The following is a 20,884-nucleotide window of genomic DNA, read 5'->3' on the forward strand; positions in this document are numbered from 1 at the left end:
TGGTGAGGAGGAAGTCCAGCAAGGGTAAGAACTAGAAATAATGTTTGTCTGTGTTCTTGTTGTTTTTCCACATTCGTAGTAACTGACATCAACGTGTCGAATTCCTCCATGACTGCCTATACCTGTCCCAAGTAAGTAGACATATCGGATTCTTGTTTCTTTAAGTTGGTCAACCAAGATATCACATCATAGAATCGAGATATGTCATTAGTGTATAAAGCACGAGCCTTTTCCCAAACTGTATAATACGTCTGGAATGGGCGAAACAAGGGCATCAATTTGGAATCAATAGAACGCCATAGGAGACTACATAATTGAGCATCTTCTTTCTCCCATTGTGCTTTGGCTTTTACATCTTCCTCACTAGTCTTTACCTTTACATCTACCACATAAGTCTTGTTCGTTAAGTGATCTTGGACACCTTGATCCTTGCACCACAGTTCAACCGAGAAGCCCAAGATAAATAGTTTGAACTTCCCAATAAAAGTTCTGAAGTGATTATAGGGCTAGAACTTCCAATCCCCATATTTTTGAACCAAAAACATCACACCCAAAAGACATTATGCTAAATTTGTCTTGGAAACAACAAAAAACTTGATATAGAGATCTGATTGTCGGAAAATTCAAATCTCAAAGAAAAATCAAAGAAAAAGTCGTCGGAAACAGCCTGGAAATAGCCGAAATGCTAATTCCAGCGATCGGATCTGGTCAAAAACAGTATGGGCCTGGTCGGAATGGCTGGATGACCCCAACTGTCAAAAAATTTCTCAAAAAAAGAGAGCAGAAAAGCCCTCACGCGCCGGCACGTGAGCCAGATCTCGCCGGAAATTACCACCTCCGATTGGCGCGTGAGAGCGCGTGGGATGATGTTTTTCGGTGGTTCTGGCTAGGGTTTGGTTGCGGGAGCTTTCGAGAGTCGTGGTGGTGTTGGTTTTCGCACAACACCCTACGAGACTCACCTTTGGCTTTCGTCTCGGTAGGTGTATTATTATACATTTTCCCAAAAGAACATTCATTCATTTCTTTCTTCCCCGTCGACCACGACGACTGAAACGACGCTAAAAATGTAGACCCGTAAAGGAGAAGGGCCGGTGGGGGGCATTTGGGAAAGTCGGGCCGATCGGGTGTCTTCATTCAAGTGACAGTACAGAAGATGGTCGGCGTGGCGATAAGCTTCGTTTCTACAACTGCCTTCCCAGCCGTTGAAAGACTGAGCGAGAATGGTAAGGGGCGCACAAACAAAGAATGTCGTTGTGCGGGGATGCGATTCGCCAAGCTGGGGCACCGAAAATTGACATAGACATACGGTGACTTGTTTGTTCTCACCAATGCTCTGATATCATGTGAGAAATATATGAGAAAAATATTATTGAATTGTGTTTTAATTATTACATAGAGAACCCTATTTATAGACACTATGATACAATTCCTTACCAACTAGGAGACTAAACTATTCCTATTCTGTGTAGGATTGTGTATACCTATTCTATGCTAACACTTTGGTTGACTCAAGTTAAAATGTGTAGTTAACTATGGGACATATAAGAAAAGTAAAAAATTTGATAAAAGCAAAGTCACATAATCATGCTGTTTGGATGTAATGTGATCGTGTGATACTAGACCAACTTTTAGTCTTCGCATAACAATTTTAGAATCCTTAAGGCATTATTTAGTATTGCCTTCCTCAACTCACATTAAACACTAGTTTTCAACTTCTATTTGTAGTCATTTGCAGAGCGCATCCAGTTCCAAGTTCGGATAACAGAGGATGATTGCAATAGCTTGACAACTAGCTTCAAAATTATCAGATTATGAATCATCATCATAATAAATTGATATATATTATAGAGGAAAGCTCAATGATCTATAATCTCACGGAATCAATTCCGATTAGTTTATAATATAACACAATGATAAAATAGGAAAGAAAGAATGTGAATATTAACCAAACCTTAAGGCTGTTGGTGGAATGACCCATCCCCTTATAAAAACCCTTAAGCTGCCTTTTACACCAGATGTTGAGTATTATATAACTCAATTTTAATTAGAATGCTGACTTATGTGTACGCAGATGGGCTTACCAATAGTTGGTTCCAATATCGTGTGGAAAAAATTGATCAACAAAAGTGGATGTACATTACTGGTATCAATCCTTAGGGTATCACTTTATACCTATGTGGGACCTGTAACTCAACAAAAGGATATACACGAGCAATACCAACTTGTGACATATTTAGGGACCCGTTTGGACATAATTTCAAGTTGTGATTTGAAATCATGTTGAATTGAAATTGAATTCTGTGACGTGCAATTTGGATTTCTTAAGTGTATTTTTCCTCTTGAACATAAAAGCCCCACAATTTGTGAAAACTATCAAACTTCCCCAACTCTTATACAATCTTACTAAATGAAAAAAACCCATAGTTTACAAGGTATTGGAATATCTAAGGTGCCGCATACCCTTCGGGGTGGCCCAATGGTTTGGGCTTGGGACTTCCATGTTGGAGGTCTCAAGTTCGAACCCCTTGCCAGCGAAAGCAAGAGGTTTGCCTTCTGGGTCGAGCTCGTCACACTGGGCTTGCCTAGTGCGGGTTACCTCTCCTATGTGGTTTGCGAGCTATCACATAGGAGCGGGGTTTTACCCGGTGCGCACCCAAAGGGTAGCGGCTGCGGGTTTCTCTTGTCATAAAAAAAAAATAAAAAAAAATCTAAGGTGCCGCATTAATAAATCACAAATCTTCATGTTCCTTTTAGGCATAATACATAAACATGACCCTTAACTTGACTTCAGCGGACGACTATGACCTTTAACTTTGGGTGTACACAAGCAGACACTTAAACTTGTATAAAATTGAACAAAATAAACACATTCATCCTACATGCCGTCCTACATGGCAGTTTTGTGTCCTACGTAGTGTCCTACGTGTATTATGCCATATAGGACATGTGTGTCTACTTATTCAATTTTATACAAGTTTAATTGCCTACTTGTGCACACCCAAAGTTAAAGGTCATAGATGTTAATTGAAGCCAAGTTAAGGGTCATGTTTATATATTATGCCTTCCTTTTATAAAGAAATGCTTGCATTTACATGCTATTACAAATATAAACCTTTAAATACACATGATCTTACAAAGATCCACTAGTCAACAATAGTAGTAACCAACTATCCTTTAATATAATCCTTCCACATGGTATGAACAATCTCTTCACGTCGAGCATGATTTTTTTTGTTGTAAAACTTAAAATGATGGGTTCTTTTTTTGTAAAGTATAAATTTATGGGTCAAGTTTTTACATTTCAAAAAATTTGAAATCACAATTTGGAATTTGAAATCCTACTTTTGGAAATTTTGGGATTTGAAATTGAAGTTGAAATTTTGTTCAGATTTCATAAACAAACACTGATTTCAAATCAAAACTTGTAAGTGGGGTCCCAAATCCTATGGCCAAACACCGACTAAGTTGTTGCACTTATATTAGGTCAATGTTCAGGGAGGAGTCTGTCTAGACTAATTAAAGCTCTGCAAGTAGGATATGCCTAACAATTAGTGATATAATTAGAGTAGAATGGCTATAGAAGTTTCATGTAGCTAACTTCAACTAATTTGAGATTAAGATGCTGGTGATTATTTTGTATATCAATCTAAAGTATGTTAGGAGAATCTTCTTATCCTTGTCAGTTAGAACTGTCTAGTTTTCCAAGAAATTACAATGGTATCATGCTTTTATTGTTGACTCTTTGATGTTATTATTTGATGTCTAATTCTGTAGGCCTAACAACTGTTTCAACTTTAATCGGGTGTGGTGTGGAAGAGCTAAAACTAGCTTTATCAACTCGAAAAATGAGAGTAAGAAATGATGATATTGTCCAAAAGCTAACACTATCTCAGGTAATGATTCGTTATATGGCCTGCTGAAAGCTTGTTAGCTGCATTTGACCGAATGGACCATTTAAGAAGTCCTTTAACAATTGATCTTTCTGCCAATTTGTTAGGCTACTGACACAAGAGATGCATTGGCAAAATCAATTTATTCTTGTCTGTTTGACTGGCTCGTTGAACAAATAAACAAGTCACTTGCAGTTGGCAAACGTCGAACTGGAAGATCTATCAGCATTCTTGATATTTATGGTTTTGAATCATTCGAGGTATTGTGTTTATAATGCTTGGTTAGTTCATTGTTCTTTTATTTCTGATTATGCTGACTTTGATTTCCTTTCCAGAGGAACAGCTTTGAGCAGTTCTGCATTAATTATGCCAATGAAAGGTTGCAACAACACTTTAACCGTCACTTGTTCAAGTTGGAACAGGAGGTGATGAGCCCTTACTTAATCCTTTTAGAAACTGATGCCGTGGTTGAATATATTTGCACCTGACTTTCAGGCTTTCAAGATCTTGATACCTGTTAAATAAGTATCTGCACTTGAGGCACATGTCATTTTCTGTTTGTTTTCTTCCCTCCTTGATGATTTTGATTGAATGTGGGCAACCATGTAAAGAATGCAAAGGCTTTTGTTCTAGGCAAAAAACATGTAAGAACAACGGAGAAAAAGCCTCAGTGTGCTTATTGGGGGGAAGAAGAGGATGTTCTGCAGTAGCTATAGGTTTAATTTAATGTCAAATTACTAGAGATTGCAGATCTTTTGAATTCTTTGATTTTGCTAGGTTCTCTATTTTTGGTACTTGTAACTTGGATGCTACTTATGAGATTGCTGTTGGGAGAAAAGTGGGGGGAGGTGGAATAGGTGTGTTGTATCCTGCTAGCTGTGGTTGGATAAGGTTGGTTTCCTATTGTTTTCCATTATCATATGCTACAGGTGTTTCCATTGCTCTGAACATACAATATTACTCCCTATGTCCCAAATTATGTAGCATACTTTCCTTTTTAGTCTGTCCCGAAAAGAATGACACCTTTATGTATTTAGAAACAATTTAACTATACAATTTCATTTTACGCATTATGAGATGATTTATAGTTGCACAAATGTCTATGACTTGTAAACCACAAGTTTCAAAGTCTTTATTAAATTATGTGCCTAGTCACACATCGCCACATAAAATGAGATGGAGGGAGTAGTAGATCTCAGCTCTTACTGTATGCCTATTTCGACATGTGAGACTTCATATGGTAAATATTAGATCAAGTAGTTTCATATACTCCCTGTCTCCACTATATATGCGGCACACTTCCTGAGTTCCTGTTTTAGTCTATCCAAGAAGAATGCCACCTTTTTATGTTTAGAATATTTTAACTTAGGAATTTCCATTTTATTCTTAATGTGATGATTTATAGCCATTTAATGTCTGGCTTATTTTAGACCACAAATCTTAAACCTTTCTTTCTTATACTCCATTTCTAGTCCATCAATGACACAAAATAAGGGACAGAGGGAGTACTTATTTGTATAGCATGAGACCATAGATACCAATCTAGCATCCATTTGCCAAGTATGGTTGAGAATTTTAACTATCTTTCTAACATCTAAAAAGTTTTAGATAAACATACTGCTTTGTAGTTCCACTTTTTAAACAGATAGTGACAATGGATTTCTTTTTACACTAACATGATGCACTTTTTGAACTTCCTTTTTAAATAAATGTCCCAAGAGGAATAGCATCATCAATGTGAGTGTATAGAAGTTCGGTGGTACAATATAAGCCGGCTGAGCATGATGCAGCCTCTTAGAAGTCAGATCAAGAAAGCTTTTTTCCTTTCACAGTGGTAGTGGTTCTGCTTTAAAAACATCTATTAGTTATTCTTTCCAATAAGAGGCATTTCGATAGCAGCTTCCTGTTATTGGAAGGAACAACAGATGATAATTCACTTGGGGAAGTTAACCTAATTGAGTTTTTAAAAATGATGTGAAAGTGTTTAATTTCAATTTTATCAAGAACAATCTTTATCGATTAACTATAGAGTTGGAATCTTTTTCTTCACGGGTTTTTGAATTTTAATTCCCAAGTATTGAAAACTTTACTCTCCTAGATATCTTAAGTCAGTGAACCATAGTGAAGGTGGCCCGGTTTTGTCTGTCGTCCATCTTCTATTTTTTTATTGCTTTGCAGAAGGAAGCTTTTAGTTTTACTGTTGGTTTGCATTATTAAAGAAAGTGAATCTTAAGTTTTTTGTTTTGTTTGATAAGGTAAATAATTTTATTAAGAATTGAAGGAAACCCCATATGCGAGCCATATACCAAAAGAAGAGAACCTACGTTAAAATAAGGTTCTCAAAAAGAGAGATCCAAACCTCTATACAAATAGGGATCGCATAGGTACACCAAAAAGAAACTAGAGACAAAACACTATGCATTTTTACAAAATCTAGTTCCACCCCTTTAAATGCCCTCCTATTCCTCTCTTTCCAAATGACCCACATGATTCCTGAAGGGGAAACACCTCATACCCTCGAGCTTCTTTTCCCCCTTCTATGGGTCCAACTTTGCAAAGCTTCCTTCACTTTACCCAGCATCACCCATTGTATCTATGTGAATCTTAAGTATCTCAAGAAGGATGTGAGAAGATAAGAGAAGGGAAGAAACTTATCAAAGACTTAATGAATACAAGACACATTTATTTATAGGTGTTAGAAACAAGACATGATATTTGTCTAGTGTGGGATGATATCTTATGCAAGAACATTAGTCATTCTTTCTAAACGCCAACGCTTAATATTCTGACCTTCACAATAAAAGAAATACCTTTTCACCAAAATAAAGTGGGAGAACCAAATCCAGTTTGTTTAATTTGAAAACACATGGAAGTAAATAATGCTAAAAAACATGTTGGGGAACTTGCTGAAAAATTAATGGCCCCTCAAATCTTGCACGAGAACAATCACCGGAAAGCTGCATAGCGCTGTCAGAACAGTTAGCCTGAAAGAGGCATTTTGAAATTGAATGATCACAGGAAAAGAAATGCAATGTCTCTGGAAGTCAAAGTGGTTGGGAGAGGCTCTAGAGCGGTCACTAGAAAGACACGTGGTGCTACTAGAGCAGTAGCCAGAAAAAAATGCAGTGCCACTGGCTGAAGTGGCCATTGATAAAGAACGGAAAGAAGGGAACAGTTTGCTGAGCAGACACAAAAGAGCACTGGTAGGAGAAAGTGCTGAAGTTACCGTAGACTTGGCCAAAATTGCTGAGACACTGATACAATGTTATAAGATAAGAATATATCGAAGACTTAATGATTTGATACTAAATTGCTCGGACATTTCACTTTCTGTGCCGTGCCTGTGTCGACACGATGTGGGTGTGGGATCCGTACCGGATCTAGTCAACCAATTTTGGGTACTTTGACCAAAATTGACGGTGAATTTGGGACAAATGCAATAATTTCAGTAATCAAAGCAAAGGTCAAGGTGAAATTGAAGAAAATGGAATACATTGTACATTGAAATTTCTATGTTAGCCCTTTTCCTTTTATCTCCTTCCGAGATTCTCCTCTTGTTCAATATTTTCTCCTCAGAATACCTTGTAAGTTTCTCTTATAATGTCTCATAATTTAGATATTTTTTTTGATAACCATGGTTTCCGGGTCATCTTTCACCTGCCTCAACTAATTCCATGTTGATACCCGCCAGTCTGCCACCTCCCACCTCCCACCTCCCACTAGCAACAAATAATTTACACGTACTACACATCTATATTTAGATATTTGAATTATTTTAGCCGAATACCCCCATCCTTATCTGAAAATTTAGATCATCAAGGATGTGACCTCCAGATCTACGCCCATACCGGACAACCGCACCCGAGTGAGAGCAACTTAGATTTGATGAGTGTAAGGTACACCAATTTTAGGTGATAAACTACAAGATACATGTGTTTTTTCAATATGGAACAATATCTCACATAAGAACACTACTCTTGACTCAATATGCTTTCATTTACACTTAATATTGTAAGAAAGATTAGAATAAACACTAATTGTGATAATCAGATGAGCAGCCGCAGCGGTGGGTGGCTACTACTTCTTGAATTTACCCAAAATGTCTGCCCATGCAAAAGCCACTGCCCTGGGACAAAACACATCAAAGACTACCCATGATCTCATGATACCCCAATACTGACCATCGGTTATAAGTATTTTTGGGACTTATCCCAATTTTTTAAAATTAAAAATGTTCTTGAGTATCAAGATAAGCTTATTATTCCCTTTAGTTTGGTCTTCCCGCTGTACTCATTTTGTGGATTTTAGAAGTTGCTATCTTCGGATTTGACTCTGTTATTTCCACCTGTCTGTCATCTTGTGCAATGTTCAGACCAAGTTTTGAGCACTTTTGTCATCCTGTCTAAAAGATATTTATTCTGAAAAGAAGCTCAAGTTTGTAAATCTCCGCACCTCTCATTTTTTTGAACCCTGACGATTCAGTAGTTTCTCTTGTGTAAAGGATGGGATGAAGATAGCTTTAGTTTGATTCTGACTTGACTTCTTCAAAGTGAGTACCCAAAACGGTATTTGTATCATATTATTCCAATCCTGATTTTGATTCCTCTTCCTGAGGTGATAATCTCCCATCACCCTTATCCACATTTGCTTTCTCTTTTGCATCATATGATATCCACCTTTGATTTAGTACAGCTATAAAAAATGCCTTTCTTCTGTCTTTTTGCACCACTATTTTTATCCCAAAATAAGCTTTTATACTGAATAATTAAAAGGGTTGCCATGTTCACCAGATACTAGTGAGAACAGTGATAATATTGTTATGAGAGAATTGTTCTCAACCTCCTTTTTGAATCTCAAATAGGATGATCTTTCAATTAGGAATAGGGTGGATATGTTCTCGTGAGTCATCTCTCCGCATAATCACAATTGACGAGATAAACAGAAGCAGGCCTTTTTAATGGTTTACAGAAAGTTTGTGGGGGAACGGGTGTGTTACTTGATTGTACTTTCTCCTGTTTGATTTGGAATATAATTTTGTGATGGGAAGATATCAGTTCTGCTTGAAAACAGGTGATTTTTTTTTTTTATTGTTGTTTGTTACATTTATTTTCTTTGGTTCTTTGTTCATTTACTAAAGATATACGGTAAGTTTGCTCCAAACATTTTAATTGTCACAGAATTTATCAAAGTAATAATTAAATAAAAGAATAATTGTGACACCAACATACTGACTTCAAGGGGTTTTGTTTAATTTGATTCTACCTGCCTCAGGTTGATCTTTTATATTTGCTTCTACCTAGTTAACGCTTATTTAGCATGTTGATCATATATATCGACAATACTGATTTCCAATACAATAGTTGTTAGCCTAAGGAGTCTCAAAGCTTATGGTGGAATAAGGATATTTTGGTGTTAAACATAAATACTGTTTGCTAATCCACCAAGCAGAATTAGGGGGCAGCACTTCTACTATGACATGCATGGCTGTTGTTTAGTCAGTTTCCAGGAGCTTTAGTTTGTTTTATTTGTATATAGCCATATTTTACTATTCATTAACAGCTGACTTTCTTTCCAGGAGTATATTCAAGATGGCATTGATTGGACTAAAGTTGATTTTGATGACAACCAAGATTGTCTAAATCTGTTTGAGAAGGTTCGTGTGTGCAGTCTCTTAAATAAGTCTAAGTGTTCTTAGCCATTTAAATTGTTTTCTTTTACTTTTTCTTTAGCGATTTTTAGGAGTTCTCATAAAACATTTTATGTTGTCACGTTCGTTAAATCATGTTATTCCCTAAGTTTTGTTCTTGGTATTACTTAAGCCTGAAATATGAAGTGAAATTTCTATGCTGATCTGAACTAAGTTGCCACAACGGAGGCCTTCCATGTCTAGTGTTTCTTGAATATATATCTGGTTCAGCTGAACTTCAGCATATTGAAACTTCTCTTTTATGCAGAAACCGCTGGGTTTGTTATCTCTGTTAGACGAGGAGTCCACCTTTCCTAATGGCACTGACATGTCATTTGCCAATAAACTCAAGCAGCATCTAAATTCTAATCTTTGTTTCAGAGGGGAACGAGACAAGGCTTTTACAGTAAGCCATTATGCAGGGGAGGTATGGTTGTTTATGACCTACTTGTTTTGTTCCATTTCACTTGCTAACATCACCGCCCCCCAAATAATTTCAGGCTATCTAATGCAGTGATGTGAATGACTTGTTTATGTTTTACTTATTTCTTCCGGGAAATGTAATAGTTCTTTGTTACCAGGTAACATATGATACAACTGGATTTCTTGAGAAGAATCGTGATTTACTGCACTCCAACTCAATTCAGCTTCTATCTTCTTGCAAGTACCACCTTCCTCAAACATTTGCATCAAATATGCTTTCTCAATCTGAGAAGCCTGTTGTTGGCCCATTGTACAAATCTGGTGGAGCAGACTCCCAGAAATTAAGTGTTTCCACAAAATTCAAGGTATTTTTACATATCTACAAGGATCTCCTTTTTTCTTATATTTCTTCTGTTCTCTTAACTAAAGAAAAAAGAAAAAACAGAAGTCAGATAATTTGAAATCTGATAACGTGCTGATATGGTCCAAATGCTTTTGTCAAAACAAAAAGATTGAGCTTTGGTATGGAAACGTACTAAGTTATTGCTTTCAATTTTAGAGAAACACTGGAATTAACAAAAATGGCATTCCTGAGCCAAATCTTGTTTCCGAATAAAACAAGGTTCAGACAAAAGAAAAGGATAGATGCAGAGACTCAATGGAACTATCTAACACATGAAGTGGAATGCGTTGGTTGAGGAATCTTATACATTGGGACTTCAGAAAGAAAAAGAACTTCATAGGGTTTCCTAGGCGAGATTGTGATAATAACAGCAAGTTTGGTTTCCCCAAACTAATTAGTCAAAATTGTGTCAAATGAAGCTGGGAAGTAACTGACTTGCTTCCTGCTTATGTCTTGCATAGACAACACCTTTAGGGGCCACCATATGATAAATTTAAGCAGAAACTACAGGAAGGAAAAGAGAAAAAAAAGTGAGTGTAAAATTATCACCAATGCAATGTATTATTGCTGTATCTACCCTCTCAGGTTCGTTCCTAACTATTTATTCAAGTAAAACCACAGGTCAAATGTAGTAAAGATTTTGCTAAGCTTGTTTTATAGTTACTGTTGGGTATCCAGGTTAACAGAAATTAAATTTGGTTGATTTATTGAATTATATTCAACAATCATATAATCCAGATGAACTTGTTGGAGGACTGGTGGTTTAAAGGAGTTATTATATGACAAAATTATTACTGTTTGACTGTAGCAATTTACCTAGATTTGGGGGATACATGAAGGAGTTAATTCTGTGTTGGGGGAAGGGTGTTCATGAACTAGTGGGATTCAACTTATGTTTGCCATTTTGATTCTTTTTGCTGGTAGGGACAATTGTTCCAACTAATGCAACGACTAGAGAACACGACTCCACATTTCATACGTTGTATCAAGCCCAACAATTTTCAGTCTCCTGGAAAGTATGAGCAAGGACTTGTATTGCAGCAGTTACGATGTTGTGGTGTCTTAGAGGTAGTCCGGATATCAAGATCTGGGTTTCCTACCAGAATGTCCCATCAGAAGTTTGCTAGAAGGTAGGATGGAGTATTATCACTAATACTTTAAATTTTATGTTTATTTCTCGGTATGCTTGAGTTCTAACTCTCATCAATGGAATTCTATATCAGGTATGGATTCCTTTTATTAGACCATGTTGCATCACAAGATCCTCTCAGTGTCTCGGTTGCAATATTGCATCAGTTCAATATTCTGCCCGATATGTACCAAGTTGGTTTCACAAAGTTGTTTTTCCGAACTGGACAGGTGAGGGATACTATTATGAATTATCTCTTTTGCTCCTATTTTTCTTGCCTCTCCTCCCTTCCCTGTGTGCACTTCTGTTGGGTTTTTAATTGTCAATATGGTCAATCTATGTAGATCTATCATCCGTGACCGTGAGTCTTTATTTAATGCTACTGCCGGCACGTGTCATTACCTATGAGTATCCTGTATCGTACAATTGAGGCTCATACACCCTTTTGCAACTACCTTGTTCTCTCCTCTAGACTTCCCCAAGACATTTAGTCCATTACTTCGTTTTTTTTTCATTTAAAATTTTGTTTTGCATGGAATTGTACGAATATTTTACTTGGGAGTTGTACAATTTGTATTACAATTTACATCTGTAGAGAAAGGGAGAAAAAAGTATTTAGAACAATTAAAGATCCAAAAGACATAAACAAGGAAATTGTAGTTTTCTATCAGAACTTATATTCTGAAACAGAAACTTGGAGACCTTCAGGTGGGTGCAGGATGGATCACAAAATTAATGCTGAAGATAATTTCATGCTTCAGAAGGAATTTGAGGACCACGAGATATGGGAACTGTCAAACGTTGTGCTAGTGACAAAGCTCCTAGTCCTGATGGTTTTACCATGGCCTTCTATACCCGTTGTTGGGAGGTTATTGGAAAAGATGTGATTGCTACAGTCAAGAACGTTCATGAGAGATGTGTCTTTGAGAAAAGCTTCAATTCTACCTACGTGGTTTTAATTCCAAAATCATCTCCAAAATACTCACCGAGAGAATCAAAATGGTTATGCACAAACTGGTGGACCACCAACAATTGGCCTTCATAAAAGGGAGACAAATAATGGATGCCATTCTTATGACTAATGAGTGTGTTGATGCTAGAACTAGAAGCAGTGTCCCAGACATCCTATGTAAGCTATGTAACCTGGACATTCAAAAAACTTATGACCACCTCAATTGGAAGTTCCTGTTGGAGACTCTTTCTTAAAGGTGTTTTGGAGGTAGATTGTTTAGATGGATGAAGTTGTGCATCAGCACCGTGAAATTCTCAGTGCTAATAAATGGCTCTCCTATAGGTTTCTTCTCTTCACAGAGAGGTTTAAGACAAGGAGACCCATTATCTCCCTTTCTTTTTATTATCGCTATGGAGGGGCTAAATGATATGTTGAAAATCGCTCAAGAAAAGTTGTGGCTGAGAGGTTTTAGGATATCCAGTAGAGTTGGGGCTGATCTGGAGATTACTCACTCACAATATGCAGATGACACTCTTGTCTTCTGATGCAAACAGGAACCAACTCAAGATTTTAAGGGTAATCTTTGTTCTTTTTGAAGCTATCTCTGGGATTCACATTAATTGGAACAAGAGTTTCTTGTATCCAGTAAATGAAGTCCCTGATTTACCCTCTCAGGCTAGGATTTTGGGCAGAAGGACATAAGATCTACCAACTACATACTTGGGATGCCCTTGGGAGCCAAAAGAAAATCTATAGGCATCTGGAATGGGGTGATTGAAAAAATGTGAAAAAAGGTTGATGAATTGGAAGAGCCAGTACCTTTCTTTAGGAGGAAGATTAACACTCATCAATATGCCTACCTGTATGATGTCGCTTTTCCCTATTCCTGATGGTGTTATTGACAGACTTGATGCTTTGAGGAGGAACCACCTGTGGGAAGGAAATAGTAAAACCAAGAAATTCCACTTGGTTAGGTGGGATACTCTAATTGAGAGCAAACAGGCAGGGGAGATGGGGATAAGTAATTTAAAATCCAAAACCAGTGCCTTATGATGAAGTGGCTATGGAGATTTGCTTCCAGTGAGCAAGCTCTGTGGAAAGATGTAATACAGTCCAAATATGAAATGGAGGATCTCTGGATAACTAAAATGGTCACTAGCACTTACGGATCAAGCCTTTGGAGAGCCATCAGAAACCATTGGCCAAAGCTCCGAGGAAATTGCAATATTAAATTGGGTAATGGTAGGAAAGCCTCTTTTTGGGAAGATAGATGGCTAGAACAAGGATCTTTCAAAACCTTTTTTCCGAATATTTTCACCCTAAACTAGCAGCAAAGGGCCACTGTGGCATGGCAGAGATGTGGTCAAAGCAAGGGTGAAATCTGAGTTTTGGAAGACCTCTAAATGACTAGGAGATCCAAAGATTGGTGGAGTTTTACAAGGTCTTGGAACGGTTCAAAGGAATTACTGATGCACATGGTAGTCTGGGATGCGGGATCACAATCAAGACAAATTCAGTGTCAGAAGAGCTTACAAGAAGCTTAATCCTTGTAACAGTCGGGGGAATGGGTGGCCATGGAAGCTGATATGGAAAACTAAAATCCCCTACAGAGTGTCTTGTTTTACTTGGCTTTTTACTAAGCAGGCGGTTTTGACCCAGAAAATCTTATGAAAAGAAATATGCAACTGAGTCCTAGGTGTGTCCTATGTGGTGAAGAAGAAGTAGAGACTGTCTACCATCTCTTCCTTCACTGTAGAATAACCAACATTTTGTGGAATGTTTTTATCAATCTGAAGGGCATGAAATGGGTTATGCATATGAAAGCTACCCAGACTCTGAAGATATGGAGCAGTTATGCAAGCTTTACTCGGCATAAATAGAGATGGAAAATGATTCCGACTTGTATTTGGTGGTCTGTGTGGAAAGAAAGAAATCTCAAATGCTTCCAAAACAAGAGTAATTCCATCCAGAAGATTACGATGAACTGCTTAGTTTTGTTTCTTTTTTGGTGTAAACAGGAGTACACGGAAGATCTAGTTACAGATGTTTTAGGTTCCTTGTAAATTTTGCTATAGGATTGAAGATCTTCTTGCTACTCTCCACAATTGTAATTAAGAACCTGTAATTTATTGTGGCAGGTTCTGATTTTTTGTTTTGGAATAGAATACAAGTTGTTACCTTCTCAAAAAAAAGAAAGAATTATATCAAGATCACATTTTGTAGATTGCTGGTGTCCAATGTCTTTCTTTCTTGCTATGAAAGGTGATTGAAGGGTGGAACAGAACTAGCTTAAGGCCAAGTGCATCTGATGTTCTCATTCGTGTTCACTTACACATGTGCCAGTGTGATACTTTCTTTTCTTACAGTATTTGTTAGATCTATATGAACGTAAACATAAATTAAATTATGCAAAATTGTGTTTGCTGTCCATTTGGGTTTCAGTGAGAAACTGCTGATGCATATATATGCTATATATTCGGTACTTGTGTCAGTCAAGTTTCTGTCTTCCCTTCCTAAATTGGATTCCCGAGAAAGATGGTTGAAACAAGTAATCTAAATTATGTGATCTGCGGCACAATTGCCTAAAGCAAGCTTTTTGAAATTTTGTTTCCCATTCTATCATAAACTTTGCCATCCTAACTTTTATTTTCCAACTTTACTTATTGGAGGTAGAGTTGTTTATTGTGTTTCGATTATCACACTATTTTGCTGTTGTTACTGTTTCTTTGATGCAGACTTTACACTGCTTTTCTTATTAATTGCTATGTGTTCTTCATTGTTTTCTTCTTCTTGTACTTGGTTTTGATGCACTTGAGCGAGGGTCTTTTTGAAACAGCCTCTCTAACCCCACGAGGTAGTGGTAATGTCTGCGTACACTCTACCCTCCTCAAACTCCACTTAGTGGGATATCAGTGGGTATGTTATTGTTGTTGTACTTATTGGAGGAAGAAAAGAAAAAATGAAGAAATATTGCTCCCAACCATCCATGTCATTTATTGAGATGTCCACTATAGACCATGCCATTTGAGAATCTGTCCGATAGAAATGACTTAAGATCATGTTAAAATAATTATTTCTCCAAACTAAAAAGTATACATTCATTTGTTCCATATACTAATTCAAAATGAGTTATTCTCTTATTACCTCTTTTCAGATTGGAGTTCTTGAAGATACAAGAAATCGCACTCTCCATGGCATCTTACGTGTTCAAAGTTGTTTTAGAGGTCACCAAGCTCGCCGAGATCTCAAACATTTTCGAAGAGGAATTGCTACACTTCAGTCATGTCGGTTTGATTGAACTTCGAAATTTTTGCTTTTCTGTTATTGGCTTATTGTAGGGTTTGTGACTCTGTTCCTGCATGCTTTCTCTGTACAGTTGTACGCGGTGAGAAAGCTAGAAAAGAATATGCAATCTTACTACAGAAACACAAAGCAGCTGTGTGTATACAAAAGCAAATAAGAGGCAGGACCAAAAGGAAGACTTACGAAAATGTTCATGATGCATCAATTGTGATACAATCTGGTAATTGCTAAAGCTCCACATGAGTAACTTGTTTTTAGTTTGCATGATCTGATAAACAACAGATATTGGCTGTAAGATAGTTTTGCACGAGTAGCTGTACATTGTGGGCTTGTAGAATTATAGACTTATTTCTTATTGTATTTTTCAGACATGAGTAACTTGTTTTTAGTTTGCATGATCTGATAAACAACAGATATTGGCTGTAAGATAGTTTTGCACAAATAGCTGTACATTTTGGGTTTGTAGAATTAGACTCCTCTTATTTGTTAATGTAATATATTTACCCTATGTTTTTAACAATATTATGACTTGCTCATACAATAGATTTGACATGGTTTTTATACTTACTGTTATAGTTTTTAACCTCCTGGAATTTCTTTTCCAGTGATTCGTGGCTGGTTAGTCAGAAGATGCTCAGGAGACATTGGACTGTTACAATTTGGAGGCAGAAAGGTAATCATGGGTGGCATTAAATTGGGAATGACAACTTTTTGTGACGTCTCTTTACTGTGCACTCATTGCTTTTCAAGTTTGTTAGTTAACGTTATTGACCAAGCACACCATTCATCTTAATTAGCAGTGGGCCCATTCTCTTCTGTTTGGTTTCTTATCCCAGTTAGCTCTTTATAGGGTAATGAGTCAGAAGAGGTGCTGGTAAAGTCTTCTTTCCTGGCAGAGTTACAACGTCGAGTCCTTAGAGCTGAAGCTGCTCTACGAGAAAAAGAAGAGGAGAATGACATACTTCACCAGAGACTACAGCAGTATGAGAATCGTTGGTCAGAGTATGAGTTGAAAATGAAATCCATGGAAGAAATATGGCAGAAACAAATGAGATCGCTGCAGTCAAGTCTTTCCATTGCAAAAAGGAGCTTAGCCCTTGATGATTCCAGGAGGAACTCTGATGCATCTGTCAATCCAACTGATGAGAAAGAGTCTAGCTGGGAGACAGGAAGTAACCAGAGGGCCCGAGAGAGCAATGGAGTACGACCAATGAGCGCAGGTCTTAGTGTCATAAGTCGATTAGCGGAGGAGTTTGAGCAGAGGAGTCAAGTGTTTGGTGACGATGCTAAGTTCTTGGTGGAAGTAAAATCAGGTCAAGTTGAGGCTAACTTGAGTCCAGATCGTGAGCTAAGGAGGTTGAAGCAGATGTTTGAAGCTTGGAAGAAAGATTACGGATCAAGATTGAGAGAAACAAAGGTGATTCTGAATAAACTGGGGAGTGATGAAGGAGGCAGTGACAAAATGAAAAAGAAATGGTGGGGAAGGAGGAATAGCACAAGGTTGAACTAAATTAAATTCCCTTATTGAGTTGGATTAAAGTTTTTGCTTTACATACCAAGGCAGGTGTTGTGCAGTGAGCAAGTTTGTATAGAAGTGAAAGGGTATGTTAGTATTAAAGTGAGACTCGTAGTAGTATGTAATTTGAAATACAGCATTTCTGTAAAGTTAATCGTTGTTTATGATTTTCAAATCATATTTGTGTTAAACACTCATTTTTTAGCAGCAAAGGCAAGGTTACAAATGTCTTACTGTATGGAAATGGAAATTGATGGTTTTGCTAAGAACAATTAGACTCAGATTATTAAAGCAGAAACTGACGTTCAAATAAAATCTGAAAGTGATACTGGGTAATTTAAAGGGACTTTGGGAGTAATAGTAAAGTAGTTGTCTCCATGTGACCCACAAGTTACAAGTTTTAGTCGTGGAAGCAACCATTAATGCTTGCATTAGGTTAGGCTGTCTACATTGCACTTTTTGGAGTTCGGTCCTTTTCTTGGACCGAGCTAATGCAAGATGCCCTATGCATTGGGCTGCCTTTTATATTGGGTAATTGTTACAAGTTTAGATATGGGGTACAATTAGGGTTGTGTGACGGTCGGTTTTGTTCTTTTTGAAGTTTATTGATTCGACTTACTGGCTATTGATTTGTAAATATGTTGAACCTGTAACACCTCAAAAATTTCTAAGCTAAGATCCAAACTATTCTTCATATGTGTATAGGGTCGTACTGTGTGACCTAGCAACCCAATATGCATGAAAATTCTAGATTACTCATATTCAAGGAAGAACTACCATCTCCAAGCTAAAAGCTTGCTCAACACAATCTCATGAAGCCTATATGAAATTCATACTCAAAAACATATATTCAAGGAGGACATATCAACTTCGATTTAAAGCATGTTCAACAATTCATCTCATGAAGCCTATAGGCAACTCATACTCAACAACATGAGGAAAATCAATCATATAAACTCATTTTCTTTTCAAAACATAAGTTTTTCATGAACATGCATAATATGGAAATCATCTAACGTAAATCATGAGGAACTCGTTACCTCAAACTAGAGTAGGAGTAGAAGGAAAAATATGAGGATATTGGGACATCATATCGGCCTCCCAAGTATCACCCTCAACTAATTGATTCCTCCACAACACTTTCAAGGAAGCAACTTCCTTATTTCTCAACTTCTTGACTTGCCGGTCTAAAATCTCAATCGAAACTTCCTCATAAGAAAGATTTTCATCAACTCCCAAACCTTCTAAGGGAATAGATGTCGGATCTCCAACACACTTTTTCAACATAGAGCATGGAAAATCGGATGCACCGATAAGCAACCTTCCCAATACGTCTCAAAATCAGATATGGGCATACATAACGGGGACTAAGCTTTCCTTTCTTACCAAACCTCATTACATCCTTCATGGGTGAGATTTTCAAGTAAACCCAATCGAGTCATATTGTCGCCGAGTGCGAGGCAAACCAACTATGAAGTCCATATTCAATTCTTTCCACTTCTAAGTAGGAATACTAATGTCTTGGGATAAATCTCTCGGTTTCTGACAATATATGTTCCCTCAAGTCATCAACATTAGGAACATACAAACGATCTTGATATCTAAGTATAACATCTCCCCTTTGGGAGAAAGCCTCAACAGACTTTCTAAGTACCACTTCTTTCAATTTTTACTAAGGCCGGATTAATACATTGCTTAGCTTTCACATCAGTCACAAAAAGACGATTCTAAACTATTATGAACCATAACACCATCCTTGGTAGAGTCTACTAACCGAATATATCAAGGTATTATCTAAACACCCTATTCATCAAATCCATACATGCCGCCGGAGCATCAGTCAAACCACACGACATCACCAAAAACTCATAGTGACCATACTGTGTTCTAAAAGCCATTTTCAGATATAATCATCCTTCACCCTCAATTATAATCCGACCTAAGGTCAATCTTGGAAAGGTAACTCACTCCTTGGAGTTGGTCGACATTGAAATCTATTTCCCTCATCCTAACTAGATGGTACATGCAACCTTTAGAAATCATCTTCCTAGCTTTAAGACACGAGTTAAACTGACTCTTAGGCATAGAATTCCTCCCTTCCACTCTAGGATAGCCTCATTCGAGAACTAAAATCTGACTACACGGGTTCTACAATCAATAGAAGTATAACAACAATGCATCCAATCCATACCAAGGATAGCATCAAAATCTAGCATATCAAGCTCTACCAAATCTACAAGAGTAACTCTATGGGATAAGGAGACGGGACACTTCTATAGACCCTCTCAGCCAACACAGAATCACCCACAGGAGTAGAGACAGAAAAAGGATCTAACAACATTGATGTAAGCACATTAAACCTCATAGTCACAAATGGCGTACAAAAGACAAGGTAGCATTGGGATGAAGTAAAGCATAATCATGAAAGACTTTAAATATACCGGTAACCACAACGGGAGAACCCTCTTGTTCACCACGAGTCTGAAGTGCATAGAATCTATTTTGCTTGGGACCACTAGTACCCGAACCACTTGGACCAGATGAATGATAGGGTTGAGCCCTACGAAGACTATCTCCCCTATTCTTAGCAATTAAAGGACAATGTCTTGTCTTGTGGTCCATCTTACCACAATCAAAACAAGCATTGGAATCCGCTAGACATTCACCCGCATGCTTTCTTCCACACCTAGCACAATTTGGCAATAAAAGACCCATTACCTTCTCCTTGAGGCTTAGGGTTACACACCCTCTCTTGGTTAAACTTAGGAACATTGGAGGAACCTTGCCCGAAAATTTTGCGTATCTTATTTAATTAAATATTATTATAAATTATAAATTCGATGAACCCTTATAGAATTGTTCTCAAGACTTGCCATTGAAGTTTAATTAAATTCAAAAAATGCAGGAGCTTAAAGGAATATTTATAATAGGGAGAAGGGACGGATTTACCCCCGAACTTTAATAAATGGTACGTCTATGCCCTCCGTTATACTTTCCGTCCACATAAGCCCCTGCCGTCCAATTATAGGTACACACATACCCCTCTCACTAACGGCCCCCTCATTTCTTACACGTGTCTTAATCCTATTGAACTACCCGTTTGACCCTTTTTTTTAACCCATAACCCAACTATCCGCCCCATAACCCAATACCCACCCAATTTCCTCTAAAAGGAATCCTAATTAAAAGACCCAGAATATGATGTTGAAATTGTTGGTGGTGGTGCTGATGATGCCGGTGTTTCAACAAACACCTCATACTCCTCCTTCAGCGACTCACACCTATACCCATAATCATACCCATATTCCTCAGCGGCTTGTAGCTCAACCCTGGCTGCCTCCTCTGAAGCCAAAACCAACAACCTCTTGATCTCATCCCTCCTCGCCACCGAACGCCTCCATTTCCGTCTAACCATAAAACCTGACACTGGTCCAAAAACCGCCATGAACGCTGCCACCACCAAGCTCGAGAGAAACCCTAGATCCCCTCCCACGAGCATTTACACAAACCCACAAACAACAACAGATCACATCCAAACCCTAATCCTTCCAAATTCATAGAGCTCTATACCACCCCTCCACC

General features: G+C 37.6%; 1 protein-coding gene across 1 annotated transcript in view; it reads left to right on the forward strand.

Moving 5' to 3' along the window:
* LOC102601244 (myosin-1) overlaps positions 1–17,535 on the forward strand; it is a 40,260-nt gene extending 22,725 nt beyond the window's left edge. Inside the window, exons 12-23 of the mRNA XM_006345239.2 lie at positions 3,775–3,893; positions 3,998–4,150; positions 4,226–4,315; positions 9,466–9,543; positions 9,845–10,003; positions 10,158–10,364; positions 11,327–11,532; positions 11,626–11,761; positions 15,638–15,767; positions 15,860–16,006; positions 16,392–16,459; positions 16,637–17,535. Of these exons, the coding sequence (XP_006345301.1) occupies positions 3,775–3,893; positions 3,998–4,150; positions 4,226–4,315; positions 9,466–9,543; positions 9,845–10,003; positions 10,158–10,364; positions 11,327–11,532; positions 11,626–11,761; positions 15,638–15,767; positions 15,860–16,006; positions 16,392–16,459; positions 16,637–17,296 (2,153 nt within the window). The 3' untranslated portion in view covers positions 17,297–17,535. The remainder of the gene's footprint in view (positions 1–3,774; positions 3,894–3,997; positions 4,151–4,225; positions 4,316–9,465; positions 9,544–9,844; positions 10,004–10,157; positions 10,365–11,326; positions 11,533–11,625; positions 11,762–15,637; positions 15,768–15,859; positions 16,007–16,391; positions 16,460–16,636) is intronic.
* The last annotated feature ends 3,349 nt before the right edge of the window (positions 17,536–20,884 follow it).

The sequence above is a fragment of the Solanum tuberosum genome, unplaced genomic scaffold, assembly GCF_000226075.1.
Source record: "Solanum tuberosum cultivar DM 1-3 516 R44 unplaced genomic scaffold, SolTub_3.0 scf00066, whole genome shotgun sequence".
Classification (NCBI taxonomy): Eukaryota; Viridiplantae; Streptophyta; class Magnoliopsida; order Solanales; family Solanaceae; genus Solanum; species Solanum tuberosum.